The 21,686-nt window shown below is 43.1% G+C and overlaps 1 protein-coding gene across 3 annotated transcripts in view; it reads left to right on the plus strand.

Annotated features, from left to right (window-relative positions):
- Window positions 1–21,598, plus strand: part of LOC125899697 (interleukin-1 receptor type 1-like) — a 35,400-nt gene extending 13,802 nt beyond the window's left edge. For 2 of the 3 annotated variants that reach the window (XM_049594169.1, XM_049594168.1), the window contains exons 2-12: window positions 4,335–4,403; window positions 6,104–6,356; window positions 8,878–9,070; window positions 11,352–11,523; window positions 11,784–11,846; window positions 12,930–13,065; window positions 13,335–13,489; window positions 15,679–15,822; window positions 16,287–16,454; window positions 18,883–19,160; window positions 20,519–21,598. In XM_049594169.1, coding sequence (XP_049450126.1) covers window positions 4,337–4,403; window positions 6,104–6,356; window positions 8,878–9,070; window positions 11,352–11,523; window positions 11,784–11,846; window positions 12,930–13,065; window positions 13,335–13,489; window positions 15,679–15,822; window positions 16,287–16,454; window positions 18,883–19,160; window positions 20,519–20,815 — 1,926 coding nt within the window. In that variant the 5' untranslated portion in view covers window positions 4,335–4,336 and the 3' untranslated portion in view covers window positions 20,816–21,598. Of the gene's footprint in view, window positions 1–4,133; window positions 4,260–4,334; window positions 4,404–6,103; window positions 6,357–8,877; window positions 9,071–11,351; window positions 11,524–11,783; window positions 11,847–12,929; window positions 13,066–13,334; window positions 13,490–15,678; window positions 15,823–16,286; window positions 16,455–18,882; window positions 19,161–20,518 lie in introns of those variants that run through there. The other variant, XM_049594167.1, reaches the window with a different exon arrangement.
- The last annotated feature ends 88 nt before the right edge of the window (window positions 21,599–21,686 follow it).

Genomic DNA, 21,686 nt, shown 5'->3' on the forward strand with positions numbered 1-21,686 from the left:
GTTTTCCCTGTTGGATTTTGGACTGCTGGTCAAAACTTAACTAGAAATTTCAGACCATCATCTTGACCTCTCAGAAATGATGACATTTTATGGACTGAGGTTAGTTAATGGATCAAAAACAAAAATCTACAGGATTATCAATATCAGTGGTGTGACCTACGTATTTTTTGATGTGTGATCTTGGCATGATTTAAAAGCTAAACTAATATTTGACATTTATTTTGGATTTAATTATGTCCATTAACCCCACAGTAACACCTCCCGTGTCTTTATTTTGTCTCCACCTGGTCAACGTTATTCTTAACGTGTGGTTGATTTGTTGTCTGATATTTTATGAACACACAAAATATGTGTTAAATCTGTTTAAATACCCCAATTTTCCATCACAGTTCAGACCAAACAAACTGAGCTGCAAGTGTGAAAGTGCACGTTTCAGGGCACTGACAGTCAAAGTGCAAAAAGATGCTTATATGAAAGTTGTGAGCGTCGAGGCTGGTAAAAGTCAAACCACAGCAGCTGCATCACTTCATATTCACTGCAGCCTGTGAAACCACCAGCGCACCTCCACCTCTGCAGCCTCTTCAGCAGCGGCTCTTCCTGTGGGGACATGAAGAGGTGCAGCTTCTGTGGTTTGGGCTTTTTTTCCCTCTTCTTCTTCCCGCAACAGTTTCACACTTCTTTTTGCTACTGTTTGCTTTGTGAGGTCTTTTGTTAAAAACTCTTCTGACAGCACACAAACTACAAACGGACCAATATCGATATCTTCAGTCGAAGGTTGCAGAGTAAATCTATGAGAATTCAGCATCTTCAGTTTTGATTGTTCAGTTTTTGATCTTTCATCTTTCATACAAAAATAAATCTTTTCAAGGATTAAAATGTCTCTGAATCAGATTAAGAGCTTTTAAAGACAGTTTATCCCTTAAATATCACCTGAACTACCTTAAAAATACATTTGTATCATTGTTTGTTCCAATACTTCCTTAAATAAAATGTTTAATAATGAGCAAAATAGCAGATTTAATGTCTGCACCATTCTGTGAAAACAGCATCACATGCTAAATATTTTCACTGACAACCTGCAGCACATGAAACACTTCTGTGCTACGGCGTGACGTTCGCACTGTGATAACTGCCGGTGGGGCTCCAGCGCTGCAGCAGAAAATACCGCACAGATCATAAAGAGCTTGTTGTAGTGGAAATGTTGATGTTTGATGCAGAGCTGTGACTACATGTGGTGAAAGATGTGGGTTGAGTAGATCATGAGATATCTGACAGAGACTGTGAAGTTGACCTGACTGTGGCCGAACACCGACATCGAACACATCACTACAGCTTGTTAACCAGTGTGTTATGAATGAGATGTTCGATTTTATCTCAACACAGAGTTTCAGTTATTTAAGATATCATAGTTTATTTCTGCGAATCACTGACTATGTGTAATAATTTACTGTTATTCTGAATACAACAGTATTCTGGATTTGAGTCAACAATTTCTTCTGTTAAAATATTCTGAATTACACCTTCATTTTTCTTCATTTTTTAATAAGCCGCTGGTTTATTTGTGTTTTTGGTTATTTGGGTTTCTGTTATTTGGGTTTTCGAAGCATAATTTGGACGTGTATGTAGCCAGGGACTGAAATTAAATGTTTGTTAGTGTTTGTTAGCCATGTAAGAAAGAAACTTTGCTGAGAGTACCTACTGCATTTTTAGGTGCACACTGCTCCTCTGCTTCCTGCCAACCTGTCCATCTGTCTGTCGGAGGAGCAGAGGAGGCGTCACAAACACAGAAACACACACACACACACACACACACACACACACAGAAGCAGATGTGTTTTTACTTTTCTGTCCATGAACCTGACCGTCTGGAGCGCACCTCCTCTGCTCCTCCTCTGCTGTCTGTCTGTCCCTGAACCTGACAGTCTGGAGTGCACCTCCTCTGCTGTCTGTCTTTACCTAAACCTGACAGTCTGGAGTGCTCCTCCGCTGCACCTCCTCTGCTCCTCCTCTGCTGTCTGTCTGTCCCTGAACCTGACAGTCTGGAGTGCACCTCCTCTGCTCCTCCTCTGCTGTCTGTCTGTCCCTGAACCTGACAGTCTGGAGTGCTCCTCCTCTGCTCCTCCTCTGCTGTCTGTCTGTCCCTGAACCTGACAGTCTGGAGTGCACCTCCTCTGCTGTCTGTCTTTACCTAAACCTGACAGTCTGGAGTGCTCCTCCGCTGCACCTCCTCTGCTCCTCCTCTGCTGTCTGTCTTTCCCTGAACCTGACAGTCTGGAGCGCAACTCCTCTGCTCCTCCTCTGCTCCTCCTCTGCTGTCTGTCTGTCCCTGAACCTGACAGTCTGGAGTGCACCTCCTCTGCTGTCTGTCTTTACCTAAACCTGACAGTCTGGAGTGCTCCTCCTCTGCTCCTCCTCTGCTGTCTGTCTGTCCCTGAACCTGACAGTCTGGAGTGCACCTCCTCTGCTGTCTGTCTTTACCTAAACCTGACAGTCTGGAGTGCTCCTCCGCTGCACCTCCTCTGCTCCTCCTCTGCTGTCTGTCTTTCCCTGAACCTGACAGTCTGGAGCACAACTCCTCTGCTCCTCCTCTGCTCCTCCTCTGCTGTCTGTCTGTCCCTGAACCGGATAGTCTGGAGTGCTCCTCTGGTCCTCCTCTGCTGTCTGTCTGTCCCTGAACCGGATAGTCTGGAGTGCTCCTCTGGTCCTCCTCTACTGTCTGTCTGTCCCTGAACCTGACAGTCTGGAGTGCTCCTCCTCTGCTCCTTTGCTCCTTCTCTGCTGTCTGTCTGAAAGTGAACCTGACCGTCTGGAGCGCTCCTCGTTGGGCAGCACTGTCGAGCTGATCAGATAAACTATGATTCATAGGCTGATGAGGAGGCTGATGAGGAGGAGGTGGTTAGAATAAACAGAACCTCCTCTTTGGAGGAGGCCGGCGACCTCTGCTGAGTGAAGATACTGGTCCCATATGACACTAGGACACCAGGTCATGTTAGTGTCATGAGAAGGGGGTCACATGATGCTCCCAGGTTAGGCCACATTTTGGCCTAGAGAGGAAAACTGTCATGGCCATTTTCACAGAGGTCCGTTCACCTCTCACCTCCAGATACTTGAATGAAAATGAGCTCTGTGGGTACCCATAATGCTCCCCTTTACAGACAGGCCCACTTTGTGCTCGTCTCGTGCAGTTTTCCTCACACAGTACACGTGTTATTCTCACCATATTTCTGCACACTGGGGTCTGTAACAGTCTTGGAGCTGCATAATTCGGGAATGACTTGAACGCTGCGACTCAACAGGTCCGACTGTGTTCATGTGTCATGATGTCACAACCCACAGTGGTTGTTTCATTGTAGTGAGATCATTCTTAAAAACTTGACCTCACTGTATGAGATGACCTATTGTGACCTCTAGGTTAATCACAGCTCATGAACGGCTGCAGTCAGAGGATGATGTCATAGGTATATTAACTATAACGAGGTTGTCAGTGGCGGATGTGAAAGAGGTCAAACAACAGTACAGGTCGGTATTGAACCTGTGCAGCTGTTTGCATTGTTATTATAACTGAACCTGTGCAGGTGCCTGAAAATATTTTAACATTCCTCAGAAGCAGCGTACCACAAATTTTATGTACCACAGGTGTGTGCGTGACCTATCCTCAACCTCAAGTGTGTTGTTGCCTTTCACAGATTGTACACCTCCTCAGGTAACCAAAATGAAAAGCTTCTGTAACCATGAACACGCTCTGACCCTGAACATTTCCCGTAAACAACTAAATCAAGACATGAGAATGTCACACTTGTGGAAAAACACCAGTGTTTTTGTGCCCACTGCTAATGTGATGCAAACCTGATGTAACAGGACAGTAACAGCCTCACACAGCTCTGCCCTGGAGTTGAACCTGCGGTAGTTTTACAGGTTGGACACAAACAGGACGTCAGACCCCCCCCCCCCCGAGGGATCAGAGCATTTACTCAGAAATTTACAGGCAGGGCTGAGCAGGCTGAGCGCTCTCTTGCGTAAGCAGTGTTCAGGAATGCTGGGACTCCTTCCAGTTTCAAAGCATTACGCAGCGTTTTGTCAGAGGTTTATGCAGAGTGGACTCCTGAGGTCGGGGGAGGGTGGGAGACGGGGGAGGGGACAAGTCGAGAGAAGAAGAGACAGACACAAGTTTAAAATATTAGGGAACATGAAGTTGGTTTTAAGAGGACAGAAAAGTGTTTGTGCTGAGTGTTGCTGTATTTTAAATCTGGACACTTTCAGTAAGTTGTTGACTGTGTTTCTGACTGTTGAAACTCTGGTTCGTCTCTGACTGTTGTTTCTCTGTGTTCTTTCAGACATGGACCAGCGGTGGACACTGGGAAGCTTTCTGTTTGTCCTCGGGCTGTGTTCAGGACTTAAACAGGGTGAGCTGAGATTCTCTATAAATACTACTGACACTGTCAAGGTCAAGGTCACTGCATCTATAACATATTTATATTTATCTGTTTATATCTTCACACTGTGCTTTGATTTCATCATGTTTATTACATGTCAAATGTTTTTACCAAGTCTGACTCTAACGTCCGTCTCCTGTCTGTACAGAAGGCTTTTATCGCCCTCTTCTGGACACTGCTGTGACTGCAGGGACTGTCTCTGTCAGTGTCTCTGTCCATCCTCAGCATCTCTCTCCGTCCTCAGTGTCTCTGTCAGCATCTCTCTCCGTCCTCAGTGTCTCTGTCAGCATCTCTCTCCGTCCTCAGTGTCTCTGTCAGTGTCTCTGTCCATCCTCAGTGTCTCTGTCAGTATCTCTGTCCGTGTGTGTTTGTAGCCTGACAGTGGACAGTTGGGCTACACACACATCATTCCTGATAAGATGCATTAAATGCTTCAATTAAATTAATACATTGAATAAACTGAATGTATAAATTAATAAATTAAATAAATTAAGATACTGTGATTATAACTTGACCAACCTACAGAGTTTAACTCTTAATGATGGCTCAAGGATTTATTTCTTTTATAACGGTACATTTTTAATTAGGTTTTATTTGTTTATATATTTTAGGACAACAAAGTGTCAGAGAGCAAAGTACTGAACTCATCAACAGCATCACCATTTTGGACCGGTCAATATATTGATATTATATCAATACTGTGATATGAGACGAGACGTGATATCGAAGTGTTGTCTTTTCGTGGTTTTTAAGGCTGGGTTACAGTGAAGTGATGTCATTTTCTGAACTTATCAGACTGTAGCTGCAGATGGGAAGAAATTCATTGTAACATGTCACAGGAGTCTGTTTCTGAATGGCTGCAGGTATCCTCTGGCTCCACTTCACCACTAAAAGTTAAATCTTCCCCAGCTTTTAGTTTTCTTGTCCGCAGAATCAAACAGCCACAGGTTGGACCAGCTGCTGCAGATTTTCAGAGCCAGTATGTGGCAGCTCGCCACAGGTCACACTTAACTGACGCTTGGTGTGTTTTTGGTGTTGCAGACTAAACTGTCTCTACATTTACATTATATATGATGGTGCACCAATAAAATGCTCATTGCAACCTCAGACTCAGCAAAACTGACGAGCACTTTCAGCTGGCAGAGAATTATTAAAAAACGGGTTACCCAAAACATTTCAGTAAACAGCCTGGAAACATCCTGAGAGACAGAGATGATGTCCTCTGGGCTGCTTTAGCTCCGAGCTGGCGGTCGAATGCTGGAAAAGAACGTCCAACAAGAAGGAAAAGCAAGACAAGCGTATTTGTGTATAACAAACTCAAAGTGCTGTATGTAAGACAGGAACAACAGAAATAAAAACCTATAAAAGAAAAGTTTGCTGCAGATGCAGATTTACGATGTTCTGATGACATGGAAGTAAGAATATCTGAGAGAGCAAATATAAAGAGTACACACATGTCAAGACGACAAACCTTTTCTTGAGTCACTTTAAAGTTTGGTAACGTACACTGAGTTTGTTGTGATGAGATGTGCTACATGAATAAATGTGCTCATCTTGCTGGAAAAAAAAACAAAAAAATCTGACATCAACATGTTTGTTGGGAGCTCCATCAGCACTGACTGGATGAATAAATGACGAACCCACTCTCCACTGATGTGTGTGTGTTACAGAGAACTGTACCAACTTCAATCTCCAGTTTGAGAGGGTCTTCTCTGTTCCTGGAGACGTGGCTATGTTGAACAGCACCCTGGTGTCTTCAGACGTCTTCAACTTCACAACTGTCCCGTACAACATCTCCTGGTATGACTCAAAGACTGGCCGAGAAATGACCAACCAGACCGGCCGAATCCTGGTGCTCGGGATGACTTTGTGGTTTCTTAACTTAAGGCTGGACGACGACGGAGAATATGTGAGCATACTGAGGTACGGTAGCATCAGTTAAAGTATAAATATGGGGGCGTCGGTAGCTTAGTGCTGGCGCCCCATGCATAGAGGTGATGCCTCGCTGCAGTGGTCGCGAGTTAGACTCTGGCTTGCAACCCTTTGCTGCATGTCGTCTCTCTGCCTTCCCATTTCACACTGTCCTGTATATTAAAAAAGGCAAAAAGTATAAATATCAATAGGGGGTTTGTGTGTCTGTCTTCACTGTAGGAATTACTGACCACTACTGAAAAAGTAGCACCTACTCTTTGGTTCATTTCGACACCTTACGTTTACTCAAAGAAAACAAACAAACAAACAACAAACAAACAAACAGGCTGAAGATGTTCAGGCTGGTAAACACGTTCTTTGTGGTGTTTTAATTAACGTGTTGTTTATGATGCATCATGTTTGAGATACTGTAAATGGGAGGGGTGTAAATACTCGTTTCATAATAATACGATATCACATTGATTCTTTGGACAATGATACGATATCTGCCGATATCACAAAATCTGCCACCATACGATTTGGATACGATGTGTTTACAGGGACCTGCAATCAATCATACAATCATTTAACACAGTCTGTCACAGAAGGAGCTGCTGCAGCTTTATGTTTTACTTTAGGTCATAAAAGATCAACACAACAGCACATAAATAATAAGAGCAGCAAAGTTTCCTTTAAACTGACTCCACTAACACACAGGAAACAGCACATGGGTTCAGTTAACCTTCAGGACTTTCTGTCAGAGAGACCTTTCTGTCAGAGAGATCTTTCTGTCAGAGACCCTTCTGTCAGAGATATTTCTGTCAGAGAGACCTTTCTGTCAGAGATCTTTCTATCAGAGAGACCTTCCTGTCAGAGACACCTTTCTGTCAGAGAGATCTTTCTGTCAGAGACCTTTCTGTCAGGAAGACCTTTTTGTCAGAGAGACCTTTCTGTCAGAGATCTTTCTGTCAGAGAGACCTTTCTGTCAGGAAGACCTTTTTGTCAGAGAGACCTTTCTGTCAGAGACCTTTCTGTCAGAGAGACCTTTCTGGAATAAATCTCACTTTATGTCAAACCATCATCTCTCCTAAAACTACAGGACTATCAGTCTTAAAGTCCTGAAGACAAACTTCTGTCTCAAAGCTATAGTTGGTAATGTTGGAGAGCTAGCTAGATTTGAAAGCAGCACCTCCTCTAAGCTCCACCCCCTCCTCCCCCTCCCGTCAGTGCTCCGTCCAAAGCCATGGCTCCACAAACTTGAACGCACATCATGCAGTAGGAGTCAGCAGAGCAGAGGAGAGCCGAGTAAAATGACAAATCCCCCCGAAGCAAACAAATAATTACCTGTCCAACAGAAAGACAGCAACCTCTGCATCACTTTCCAGGCCCTTCAGCTCCCTCAGTTGTCTCCACCGTTCAAAAGCTGCAATGTTGGTTGACTCTGGTTTGTCCTCACGCTTTATCCAATGCCTTTTTCGTCGCAGCCTTTTCTGCCTCCGACTTTCTTTTCTCAGCCTGTTTAGTGGGGCGAGCCGTTACAAGTAACGCTGGAAGTGATACTTCTGGCTGCATTTTCTCTGCCATTGTGCAGCAAACTCCTGCTAACTCTGTATTTCTGCTGAGGAGTGTGCTGAATATTTCAGGCAACGGTGACACGTGATGAGTGCACGCAGGGAGGAGGGAGGGACGGAGGGACGGAGGGGGGCTCGGGCAGGACGAGACATGAAGGCATCTGATTGGTTCTTTCCATTTGCACCGAATGGCAGGGATTGGTCAGAGTTTTTACAGGCCTGCAGCTGCCACAAAGGTCGGATTTTTTTCGTTCCTTTTTCTGAACACATTATGTATTGACTCCTCTCAGGATGAAGGACCATTTCACCCAGTATAACAAGAAGTGTTTCTGAACAGGATTACCTCTGCATAGTGAAATTTTCCTCTTCTAATGGATAAACAAATTATTGTTATGCACTATTTTTTATTTACTCTCTGTTGGTTTAAGTGTCTGCGTCTTCAGACCGAACAGCTCGGTTGAAATTTAGCCTGAATGAATGAAGCTGAACGTTGTTGAAACAGCAGCTGATGCTGTTGTAGTGAGAGGTTAGTGGAGTGAGATACCGCCCAGGCAGGTAACGTTACGTCGTGATTTGTCTCATAACGACATTGTTTACATACGAGGTGTTTTCTCTCTGTTCACTTACAAATTATTTCCACTCTGCTGATTTATTCCTGAGTACATAACCTTATGCTCATCATCCTTTTCTTGGCTGCTTCTGTTTGACGGTGACACAGAATTTCAAAATAAAAGCATAATCTAAAGATGATGATATATAGATGTTGTTATTTGGCCTTGATAATATTGGATCGTTGATCATTAAATTGATACACTGATAAAGATCTATGGATCAGGTAAATGTCTATCCCATCTGTTTTAAATGAACCTTTAATGAGTGAAATGTTTGACTCTGTTGATTTGTTGTCCTCAACCTGAAAAAATGTTTTGTTTAACATGAACAATGAATCTCATCTTCAACAGAACTCCTTATTGGTGCTACAGACAGGCCACCAAGCTTGTGGTGGAACGACCCATCGCCAGAGAGTGTGGACGACCAAGAAAAGCTCGTCAGTCCCTTACAAAGGGAGTCACTGACATCCTGAGCTGCCCTCTGAAGGATTATATGAATAAACTTGACAGCTACAACATCAGCTCCTCCATCCAGTGGTACAAAGTGAGTTATGCACCTGTTGAGTCCTGCTGGGTCAGATCCAGACAGATACTTCAATGCAGCTCACACATCATACACTGGATCAACCATCTTCAGACACCATTTCAATGAGCTTTGTTCCTTTGTAAAGATTTTTTTGTAGTTGAAAACTTAAGACTTTCTGTAAACTCGGGCCTTTTCTTTCTTTTTTCTGGCCAGCATGATGGCTATCACTGCTAATGCTAACTACTTTGTAGGCTTGGGTCACATCAAGGTGTTAGGGTATACCTGGGTATTTAGAAATCCTGAAGGTTTGATTTTCAGTCAAAAACACACACACTCCTTTTTCTCTTTAACTGATGGAGAGATGTTGTACTGAGGTGATGTAGTTCACATTTAGCACCACCAGAGGTCAGTGTCTGCTGGTGAGACAGGCAGCTGAGTGACGGTGACTGCGAGTGGTGGCGATAATGTTACAGGACCAGTTAGAAAAGAAGTATGTCTCCGCCCCTGGTTGGGAGTGCTGTCACATACGAGTTTATCTTCAGATGACTTCTTCCAAAAGCAGCTGATTAGCCACATGACTCTTTTCAACACATCATCTCCGTTCAGCCCACTGATACGACAACACGTGTCATCGGCTCCTACAACAAAAAGGACATTTACATTGTGTGTTTTCTTTTTGCTCACTTAACCGTCATGCTGTATCCCGGTGAAAACTACCTTGTACTTCTCCTGAGGAATACAATGAAAATGTATTTATATAAATCACTGAATTATTTTGATGAGAGTTGTTTTTGAAAAAGAGAAAATATCAAGTCTTTCCCTTGAATTGTCAAACAGTTGTTCAATGGTGTTCATTATGTCTTTAGTTTATGATAATGACTTTAGTTGTTCTTTTATCTCAGACATGTTAGGATGTTACATACCTTGACTAGCCTGAGTGTCAGACTGAAGCTTCCAGAACCTTCAGTCTGACATGGCTTCCATTGAAGGCAATTTACAAGGGGGAGGGAATTTGATTTTTCCCTAACCACTCAGTAGAGATCAACGACTCACCCAGAATCTGATGTCATTAGTATCCATGCCTCAGGGGTGCCGAAAACAAGCGAGCATTGCCCGTTTAAAATGTCTCCGTCGTCGTGCACGCCCAGCTGCCGTTAAATCCAGTTTAGCAGCTTCCTTAATTTGGTCCTCCATTAACGCGAGTCGTGGCGAAATACCTCGATAGCATCGTTAATGTGGTCTGTAGGATCTGTAGTGGTCGCCATTGTTGCTATTCTCACCAGTTACCCACCAGCGTACAGCTTGACATCAGCGTGGCGCTGATTGGCTAATCACTGAAGTTTGCCAGACCAGCAATGCAAGCTTACTCAGTTGAGTGGGCGGGGTCTATGGTCTGGAACCATGCTATACCTTGACATGTTTCAGCGGAAACTTACGCCTTCCTCAGAAGTGTCACTTGGTGGTGGTTGTGATGCGTCTTTAACAGCTGATCTGTCAATCAGCCGATATTAGGGAGGCGTGACCATCCTGTCAGTCATGCCACCTGGATCAGGGAGGCCATTGAAATAAGGAAGCGGGGCCCAGGGACAATGAACAGGGACGAGGGGGCATACATGTTGTCCCACACCTGGAGCAGCATCCTGGAGAGGCGGCGGACAGGACGGTCATGCCTCCCTAGTGTCGGCTGATTGACATCTCAGCTGATAAAGACGCATCACAACCACCATCAAGTGACACTTCTGAGGAAGGTGGAAGTTTCTGCAGAAACATGTCAAGGTATGTAACGTCCTAACATGTCTGAGATAAAAGAACAACTAAAGTCATTGTCAAACAGTTGGCCTGAACTGGATTTAGCTACTCTCCAGATAAAGTGGATGATCCGGTGGGCTTTAGAACACCCAGCTCTGCTTACCACACTGCTCCTTTGACCATGTGGCTGTCTACCATCAGAAATGTCAAGGGATGACCGTTAATCTGTTAATTGCCGTGAATATAAAAATAAATGAATAATGACTAATATATGAATACTAAAATATTTCATCACCTCTAAATGAATGGTGCATTGAAGTGCAGCCCTAAAGCTCACTGAGGCAGCAGAGCGCCCGACTTAAAGGGAAAGGCCTCTTGTATTTCACAGCCTTTTTTGTTCCTTAAAAATTAACCAGTGAGTTACTGATTAATGGGTGTTGGCCTATCAAAAGCAAAATCTACTTTCTACCATCATGACAAATAAGTATTTATTTATTTATTTATTTATTTTTAACATGTCTTCACTTTCATGTGTCCTTTCCTCATCCAGGATTGTGAGCCCATAGTGGATGGGGTAGGCAGGTATACCTACATACATCCTGCCAGACTGAAGATTGCTAGAGTGGACCTTAAACACAACTCCTCCTACACCTGTACTCTGAACTTCACTCTGGGTGGCATTATGGGATCTGTGTCAGAGACCATTGCTGCATGGGTATCAGGTTAGAGCGGAGATCACTACCTGAGACTTTATGCTGTTTGCTCACAATAGATTTATTTATTGGAACACACTTCACTTTTCCACATCACCAATAAAATCAGCAGACACTAGTGAGTAACATAAACGTCACAGCAGGCTAAATACAAATAATGCCCATGAGCCTAAACTGCTTTAAATAACAGAGTCGGGGAGCTACTAACAGTATCATTAACAGTATATTTCTGTGATTAGATAAACACAACCTCTTGTCTGTCTTTTCAGAGATGTACACTTTGACCCCAGAAGTCCACGAACCGGCCAATGAAATAATCAAGAAACCAATGGGTGAGCCTGTGCCTACATCATATTCTGAGAAACATGTTATTTTGATGGGCGGCACGGTGGTGTGGTGGTTAGCACTCTCGCCTCACAGCAAGAGGGTTGACGGTTCGATCCCGGGCGTGGGAGCCCTTCTGTGTGGAGTTTGCATGTTCTCCCCGTGTCAGCGTGGGTTCTCTCCAGGCACTCCAGCTTCCTCCCACAGTCCAAAGACATGCAGGTTAATTGGTGACTCTAAATTGTCCGTAGGTGTGAATGTGAGTGTGAATGGTTGTCTGTCTCTATGTGTCAGTCCTGTGATAGTCTGGTGACCTGTCCAGGGTGAACCCTGCCTCTCACCCAGTGTCAGCTGGGATAGGCTCCAGCCCCCCGCGACCCTCAAGAGGATGAAGCGGTTAGAAGATAAATGAATGAATGAATGAATGTTATTTTGAAACTTAAAGTGTCCAAAGCTGACAAAGACCCATGTGTTTTGTCGACACCACTGTAAATGTAAGTTGGGTGCACTCCCGACCACTAGAGGGTGCGTAGCACCCAGAGGTGTGTATATGAATTGGTATTTCCTGTTTGTCAAACAAATTTGACTTGACAGAGATCTATTGCTGATCGAAACGTTGTCACTGAATAAATTGGGAGCCTTTTTTCATTTTTTTGTCGACACCACTCTCAGCGTGAGTAAATGCATATTTTGAGTAAAATGCTTTGTAACGCGAATTTAAGCTGTGGGTCAAATTGAAGAATAAAATGATTGTTGCTTTGATAAATTTACAGCAGGGACATACTGATTTATTGGCCATGCATCAGTATCGGCCGATAATTGCCTTGTTGACAGCGAGTGGCCTGTTGAAAATGCCACATTAACTGATGTTTTTTTCTGTTGTGTCACATCAGTGCTGCACAGGTTAATAAGAAGATCGAAAGACCCAACAGTAGAAAATGTGTTTGGGACAAACTGATATCTTCCTCTGTGTCTGCTGTGCATTATAGTCTGTTTAACGTACACTTGTTAAAGACTCTTTAAATTTAGATTTACATAGATTAAGAGAAACTGTTTTGTTGATTATAATTTGTGTTACTGTTTGTGTTTAGGGTCAAATTTCAGCAAGCGATGCCGAGTGTTTGTACCGTGTGTCGGGAATCCCTTCGTTGAGATCACCTGGTTGGTCAGAAACAAGTTAATTCATAGTACCAACCCCTCCGACCGCATCTACACCACAGAAGAACGGTCAGCACTGTTACCTTTCCTTATTCTGTTCTCTTTTATCTGCGTCTTCTGGGATACAGCTTAAGTTTATATGCCTGTCTTCAAAATATCAAAGACATTAATCACGTTTCTGGGGATGTTTTTGTTTTCTTCATTATTACTTCCTGTGGATCATGAATCCTTTTTAAACAATTATTTTAAGCAACCTTTTTTGTCCCAGCGGGCATGACAGGAAGAATACGAAGCTCGAACTGAACCGTAACATTTTATCATCTGTCTGTCCTCACCAGTATGTGGCGCCAGGATAAACCTAAAAAAGGTTTATGGTTGGAGCAGGTGCTGATAATTTCTGAGCTGAAGGAGAAGGACTTTGACACCAACTACACCTGTCGAGCGTACAGTGCCAGGGGCTTCCCTGAAGGCTACTTTACTCTGCTACCAGAAGGTATATACACGGAGTAAGGGCAGGGACACATGCTTCAACTTTACTGCCTGGTAAATGTGACGTCGGGCACTGCCTGATACCCTTGTATCTACTCTCAGCAGATCGCCGCTGCTGAATGCATGTAGGGAAAACCCTGGTTTCAGTCCTTGATTGTGATCTGCTGAGCTGCGTTTGAAGCTGTTGTAAAATAATCTATAAACACAGTTATGACTGCTTTACAGTTTCAGTATCACTGCACCAATTAGTCACCTATTATTAACGAGATCCCGTCTTGTTCATTGTCTCACTGAATAAGAGTAAAACTGAAACTGTCAGAAAGAAAGAAAATGAGCAAATTTCTCAAAATGTTGAATCATTAAATTCATACAGATTTTTTATAAACTGTCACATAAAATCAGAATCATTTGATCACATCTGATTTATGTGATACCGGGTGCTCTCGATGATCAACTCAACGGTTCACCTTTTCCTGTGTATAATAATTAAGGACGACTTCAGACCAGGTGTACAAACACTTTGACCTGCAGGTGATACGATGAGGAGGAGATTTAATAGACGTTAAGAGACAGGTGAAATAGTTTTTATGTTGTTTGCCTGTTTCACTGATTGTGTCATTATTTTTGCAGCGGTCTGTAAAATATCAATTAAAGGCTCATTTTGAAACTTAATTTCAAAATTATTAAGTTAAATTACAACATTTTATTTATGTTTGAGCATCTGTTAATGATAGTTAAATTTTACTGTAGAAACGTTTCATCTGTGCCTCAGAACGCTCTGACTCAATCATCCATCACCCCTCTGACATTTAATAATAATGATAAGGATGACTGAGATTTTACCACAGAAACATCAGTGATTTTCAGAATGCTTGGCACTCAGTTTTCTGGCGACCAACTTGTATGTTGATCCACTAATCTTCTCGGTTTTTAATCTGGCAGACAGTCAACCAGCAGAGGGCGCAGGCGGACACGTTCCCTCCCCACGCCATTAAAACATGATCTGAACAGACTTCAACTCAAACTTTGGTGAAGAAAAAGTGTTCACAATAAAAAGTGCAGGTCTTTTGATGCCACTCTGCTCAGACGCATCGTGACAAAGGAAATCACTGTAAAACAGCTTTTAAAAAAACAAAGTGAACAAAATTTTAAATCTTATTTTTTGTTTTAAAGAGTCGTATTATTGTTTACAACAGTAATGTTTTGGGGGTCCATTCAGTGCTGATAAGATCCGATCCATGCAGAGGCCAGTTAGACCCAGTTCAGACCCAGTTCAGACCCAGTTAGACCCAGTTCAGACCCAGTTCAGACTCAGTTAGACCCAGTTCAGACACAGTTTAGACCCAGTTCAGACTCAGTTAGACCCAGTTCAGACTCAGTTAGACCCAGTTTAGACCCAGTTCAGACTCAGTTAGACCCAGTTCAGACTCAGTTAGACCCAGTTTAGACCCAGTTCAGACTCAGTTAGACCCAGTTCAGACCCAGTCAAACCCAGTTTAGACCCAGTTTAGACCCAGTTCAGACCCAGTTTAGACCCAGTTAGGCCCAGTTAGACCCAGTTAAGACCCAGTTAGACCCAGTTCAGACCCAGTCAAACCCAGTTTAGACCCAGTTTAGACCCAGTTAGGCCCAGTTAGACCCAGTTAAGACCCAGTTAGACCCAGTTCAGACCCAGTTAGATCCAGTTAGACCCAGTTCAGATCCAGTTCAGATCCGGATGTTTTGAATGTGGCGGCCACCACAAATAAATGAATGTGTGTGAAACCCTGAAAAGATCAATATAAGGATAGAACAACTAATAAACATTAATTATAATTAAAGCTTTAAATTTATGGAAACTTCCTGCAGCAGTGTAAATGTTCTGAAGACTCTTGAGATTGTTGCACTTTGAGAACACACACACACACACAAAACCTTGGCGGGAAAATGGGACGAGTGGCGAGAGGACAGCACTGTCAGTCAGCAGCAGGAGGCGGAGTTATGGTGGATGCACTGCGGCGGTGTGCATGTCAGCAGTGTCGCAGACAAGAGAAAGTGAAAAATGAGAATTGAAACATTTCAAATATTCAGAATCAGTGTATGGCGATGAATTAATATTCTGTGATGAGACCACAAACACCTCATTCATTCTTACTCCATCTTGTAACGCTCATGTCCACGGCGGAGATCTTAAACTGATGTCCATCTCTACAGATCCCGACGTCATGCTTCCCGTTGGATCGGTGCTTGGTGGTGTGACCGTTCTCTTCATTATCAGTGTCGTCATCTACTACCTTTTTAAGGTCGACATCGTGCTGTGGTTCAGGAGAGCATTTCCAGTCCTCTATACTAACACAGGTAATTTTTCACAGCTAATTATTTCTATGTTCTTTAAATACACAACGATAACGTAAGCTCACAGTAAAATACACTCACCACACCCAGATGGAAACTCCCCCCACAGCCACGCTTTTACACTTCAGCACAAACACACACATACGTGAACGTACATACAGTACCCACACATCTGCAGCTCTGCCCCGTACCTGACCGCATGTGTCAACAGTATGAGCAAACAAAGGAAACAAATTAACCACAGAGCTGCCTGCAGTATTTCTCATGAAATGTCATCTGCTGGTTTCTTATGCAACACATGAACGTTTCACTGCCGTGCGCTGACATTTAGTTTGAAGCCTGTTGGTGTAAAATGAAGTTTGTGTGTGACATGACAGGGAACGTCTCCATGTAAGAATGAAGTCATGTGTGCAGGCTGAAGCACTGAAAATATCTGTAAGGACCTTTCTGTTTGTTTTCTGTGTCAGATTTGGATGGGAAGTTGTACGATGCCTATGTGGCATACCCACAGTCCTGTGCTGTCGGGCTCAGTAAGGAAGTGGAGGTGTTCGCCCTTCACACACTACCTCAAGTGTTGGAAAAGGCCTGCGGTTACAAACTCTTCATCGCAGGCCGTGACTGTGTTCCTGGGGGGGGTGAGTCACCAACAAAACTCTGCTCTGATAAAATGTGATTTAAAAAAAAAACTTTCAAGCTTCAGAGTTTTAATGAAAAGTTGAAGCAGAGGAACTTTTTTTTTTTTTAGCTCATCACATCATTCAGTCACAACCCAGTGAAAGTCAACATGTATCAAACATGTTATTTGTCACATGGTCACTGAAGGTAACGCTGGTTAATGCTGAATGTAGCGCCACATTTGGACAGAATGAGACGTCACAGGTTAAATAACTGTTTATTAATTTATGAGTGACACAGTGTCACATGCTCATATTTCCATTAGAAAAGTGACTTTTGAGTCTTTATCTATGTTACAGGCTGTTATGTCTGCAGGCCGACACCTTTGTACTTTTGTTTAGTTTATCAGTATGGATAAAATAAACCACATGAGACACAGCTTTGATTTTTACTTCTCAGACTGCAGACAGATTTACTTATTAGAGGTTTTTAAAACATTTGAAGCTTCTGTTCTTGAATTAAACTTTGAACTTCTTTGTCAAATTTTATGACATCATCAACCTAATTATTTTAGAGAATAATTCTGGGGGGGGGGGGCAAGGGAAAAAAGTTGTAGCCTGTCTTTTATACAGCATCTTTTACCGCAATTTGACTCTTTAATCTTTTCTCTATCTCTCCAACAGGCAGGCATAGGACTTTTCTTAGCACTGGCTGAGTCCACCTGCACATGTCCAGATTTAAAACAAAATGATTGAAATCAAATTAACATGTACACATCGACAACAGTCAGGTGCGCCGTGCTGTCCAAGGTGCTGACCGTGTCTGGAGCAGAGCAGGTCTCTGTCTCCCCGTGCGCAGTATTTGTGAATATTTATGCTATTAAGTAAACGGAGAAAACATGTCTCTCATTGTTTAATAGAAGCAAAACAATAAGGCTTCGTTCATCAAAGACCGAAACTTGATGTCTCTCCTTCTCTCCCTCTTTTTGCTCTGGCTCAGGTGTGTGGAATGGATCCTTCTCTCTGGCTGGCTGCAGGAGCAAACTGTTTTGTTTGTTTTGTTTGTTTGTTTGTTTTTTTTTACCGGCAGTTAGATAAACATTTCCTGCAATTAAACTGGTGAACTGGTTTATAAACAGTGTGCTGTGAGATCTGCCGCTGCGCACCTCACAACCATGCATAATAATCGCGTGTAATGGCCGCTCCCCGTCAGTTAAACTGCACGTCTGTCATGTTTGTCTCACTGACAGGTGGACAGCCTACAGATATTAACTACGAGCCGCTCCGTCACTGACTGCTCTTGTCCTGTCCTCTCCCTCTTCTTTCTCTCCTGTCCTCTCTATCACTAAACTCTGGCTTTTGAACAATGCAGGAGAAATGTTGCAGACAGTTTATATTATCAGTCTGGGCCTGGGGCTTGTTGTAACAGTAAATGGGATGTGTTGTAACTTGTGTAAGTTAAACTGTGTCTGTGTGAGTGAACATCTTACCCTGCCATGCGCGATATGGACAGCGGGTCCAGCCACATGCTGCTACTGCTGCCAAGCAGCCCCGCCTGTTGGAAAGAGTGTGGGATATACCACTACTAGGAATGGGAGGGGGGGACTAAATCTTTTAAGATTTAAATAGCACATTATTGCGCTTTTATAATGAGCACCGCTTACATTGTGCTTTTAATAAATACTACTGCAATGTTCAAAAATTATTAATTGTGTCTCAAATTATTCTGGGGGGGACAGCTTTACTGAAGGAGGGGTCATGTCCCCCTTGTTCCCCCCCGGGATTTCCGCCCCTGAAAGTGACTGCGTCCTGACAGCGTGCCGAGTGAACACAAATAACCTCCTTAAAATAATCTTTTTTTAATGGTTTTGAATTTGTTGTGGTTATATAAGTAGTGTTATAGTTTTAGGCTATATAAATGTAATTTACAGTGATGTTCGATTGCAGCTGGACCGACCGTTGATACAGGCGTGTCTCTGCTTGTCTATGGCAAGCAGGAGAGCAAACTTTATTTTTCCCAGCAGTGAAAGTTGTTTTTTAAAGGTTAACGCTGACAAATATAAATTGAAGCAGAATATTAGTTAGATAAAAACATACTGTAAATTTTGGAAATGATTACATCTACATGTTTTTAATATATTTGGCTTTTGTAAATGACAGAGCTCTGAAACTGCTGGACATGTTTGAATGGAAACAATCCTACGCAGACACCACTGGAGTCTAATTCTGCAAAGACTAGCGAAGCCTTGTCTGAATAAATAAATAATACATAGTTGTAGAGCTAACATCTGAATAACTAACAGAAAACTCCAGAGATCAAATTGGTTGATATATCAGCATCATGAAATACTGGTCTACATCGTCTGATCAGAGTTCATGCGTGTCGCTATGTTGGGGCTCATCGCTCATGTTTTTCACTGCGTGCCTTCGTCTTCTGTTTCCTCCTCAGCCATCGTGGACTCAGTGGAAGAGAACATACAAGCTAGTCGCCGCCTCCTCCTGCTCTACACCGCCTCCACTTTCACCACCAAAAGACACACAAGCAGCACCAGCAGTGGCAACAACAACAACAACAACAACTCAAAGAGCAGCGATAACGGTGACAACAGCGACATTAAAAACAGCGACCAGAGTTTAGACGGAAGCGAAGAAGTCTATCCTGACACCAGGCAGCAGCTGGAGTGTGTGGCGGCGATGCACAGAGTGCTGCTGGAGAAATCTCTAAAGGTGAGAAAACTTAATGAAGCTGTTAATTCTTACTCCACACATAAAGTCCAGTCACACCTGATTTACTGTGTCAGTCTACCCACGGCTGATAGTAAGGCCCATTAAGGCTCCACTGGTCAATATTTACATTACGCTTCGTGTCACTGAGCTGATCCCATTTCCTGCAGCATCAGGCGGACGCTCACATCAAACAGACACCCAGCAGCAGAGTTTGGGTTTCTGCTGACACCTTAGACTCATATCCTGACTGACATTAGACCAAACGCTGTGTTTTCATTTTCAGTCTGATGTTTCTGTGGGGGGAGAGGGGGGGGGGGTCGATTTCATCACTAGAGACGAATCTAACATACTTTTAAGTCCAAACTCACAGCCATGCCAACGTACCTGTTTTACCAGGCTTTTAAGAGCCGGGCGCAAAGTGAAAATGAACTATGATGTCAGGTGATCTGTCTTCTCTTTAGCACACGCCATTGTTGTTACTGCGTCTCATTGGTTCCAATGTACCACTTAATCACGCTTGACAACAGTGTTAGTCACACCGCGCTGATTGGCTAATGGTGTTTCCTGCTGCGTTCATTAGTCATCTTTTATTTTAACTGAGAAACTGATGTTTAATGTCTCGATGACAAAGCTGAAGTAGGAACATAGACAACGGAGGATGGTCAGAGGACGGACCTTCAGACAACTCCCCGCTGGATCCACAACCTTTCTGTTGCTGCACTTACGCAGATTAGACCCCGCCCAATGCGAACCCAGGCACTGTGGTTTGCGTTGAGTCTGAGATGCCACGGCCACTACTGTGAGCTCCATCTTCTGAGCTTCTGCCAATAAAATGCTTCACTGGAATAAAACTGAAAAAGTTATCGGTTTATATACCACTTTTCTACGTAGTGTTTGATGCTGCTGAAATAAGCGAGAGATCGTCTGATGTGATGTGTATTATTTCTGGAAATATGTCTCATGATATCTTTAGAAGTGTATGATGTCACTTTGTCCCATGGTCAAGTGTTAAAAAATTAACAAACACTGCATTAAATCTTAATATCAAATCATAACTAATCAACACTAACGTATCAAATCTGTAAATAAGCATCTTGTCTGAGCCTGAGTCAGCACTGGCTAAAAATGAGTGGTTGCTTGATAAATGTCTCGTACATTGATCTTTGCTTTGCAGATACAACAGGTTGTGGATTCACCTGTGAAGATCAGAGTTAATCTTCTCAGATTGCTCACAGCACATGACGTGTACCTGAGCATTACTGTGTTACAGAGAGAAAAACATTCACAGTGAATTAGTGATGATTTGATTAATGATTAAAAAAAGGCGTCTTGATTCTAGTTCGAGCTCTGCTTTACAGGTGATTTTGGTGGAGTTGGAAGAGATCACCCCGGCTCAGCTGGCTCTCTTCCCAGAGTCAGTGCGTCACCTGAGGAAGAAGCAGGGCGCCGTGTGTTGGTGGAAGAACCAGAGGATGAAGAAAACGTGTACGACATGCACGAGGAGGGGAGAGGATGAGGAGAAAAGTGGACAGGAGACGCAGCTGTCACCATCCCTTTCTCCTTCCTCCAGGTTTTGGAAGGAGATCAGATATCGTATGCCGGTGAGGGGCAAGAGGGCGGTGTACCCCGAAAAAACTGCCCTGCTGATCCTGTAGCACACAGATGATTCAGAAATACTGTGTCGTATCAGAGGCTGCGAGGTACAAGAGAACCAGAAGGTACTTTTACTGCAAACGTCATCTGAACGGGTTACACAAACAGAAACTAAAGGAAGCTTCTAATCTTCAAGTCTGATAGTAAAAGGTCCATGAATACACCATGAACAGGTTCTGCTGAAGGAGGTGCTGAAGATGCCGTGTTCAAAGACTGTCAGACAATGACAGTAGTTCCCACCTGGTGTGCAGACCATCACAGCGTTTGTGAATGAATGACTGAAGAATCAGAACGATGTTGTCAAAGAAGGACCGATTAAACCAAGTGATCATATGTCAGATAACAATGTACATTTGTATAATGAAAAGTGTAAAAATGTTAAAGAAAAACAGCAAACTGTGAGCTTTATATTAACTTTACAGTCAAGCATTTTATTTTATATTTTATAATATATATTTTTAAGTTAAAAAACATTAAAAAGTTCACAAGTAGCCATTTTGTTCCAATGCAATCCTCGCTTGCATGTTTGTACTGCGCCTGTACCCCATTGATTGGTGTACCATAATGTGTGTGTGTGTGTGTGTGTGAGAGAGAGGGGAGAGGAGGGGAGGGGCGGGGGGAGTCCTTTGTTTATACTCCCGCGTTAGGCTAAGGCTAGCTAGCCTACAGTCCATTGCAATGGATTGTTTTGTGATCAAGAAAAAATCGTAGATGGTATGAGGATTACAAATGGCTGGAATATTCATATTAATAATGCATATGGAATAAATGCACTTGCTGTTGCATTTTGGATGTATTGTCTGGTTATTGGCAGGTGCATGGGCGCTGTCTGGTGCTGAATCTGTCACCTTTGCACGTGAAACATTTTTGCCA

Source organism: Epinephelus fuscoguttatus, linkage group LG13 (assembly GCF_011397635.1).
Source record: "Epinephelus fuscoguttatus linkage group LG13, E.fuscoguttatus.final_Chr_v1".
NCBI classification, from domain to species: domain Eukaryota; kingdom Metazoa; phylum Chordata; class Actinopteri; order Perciformes; family Serranidae; genus Epinephelus; species Epinephelus fuscoguttatus.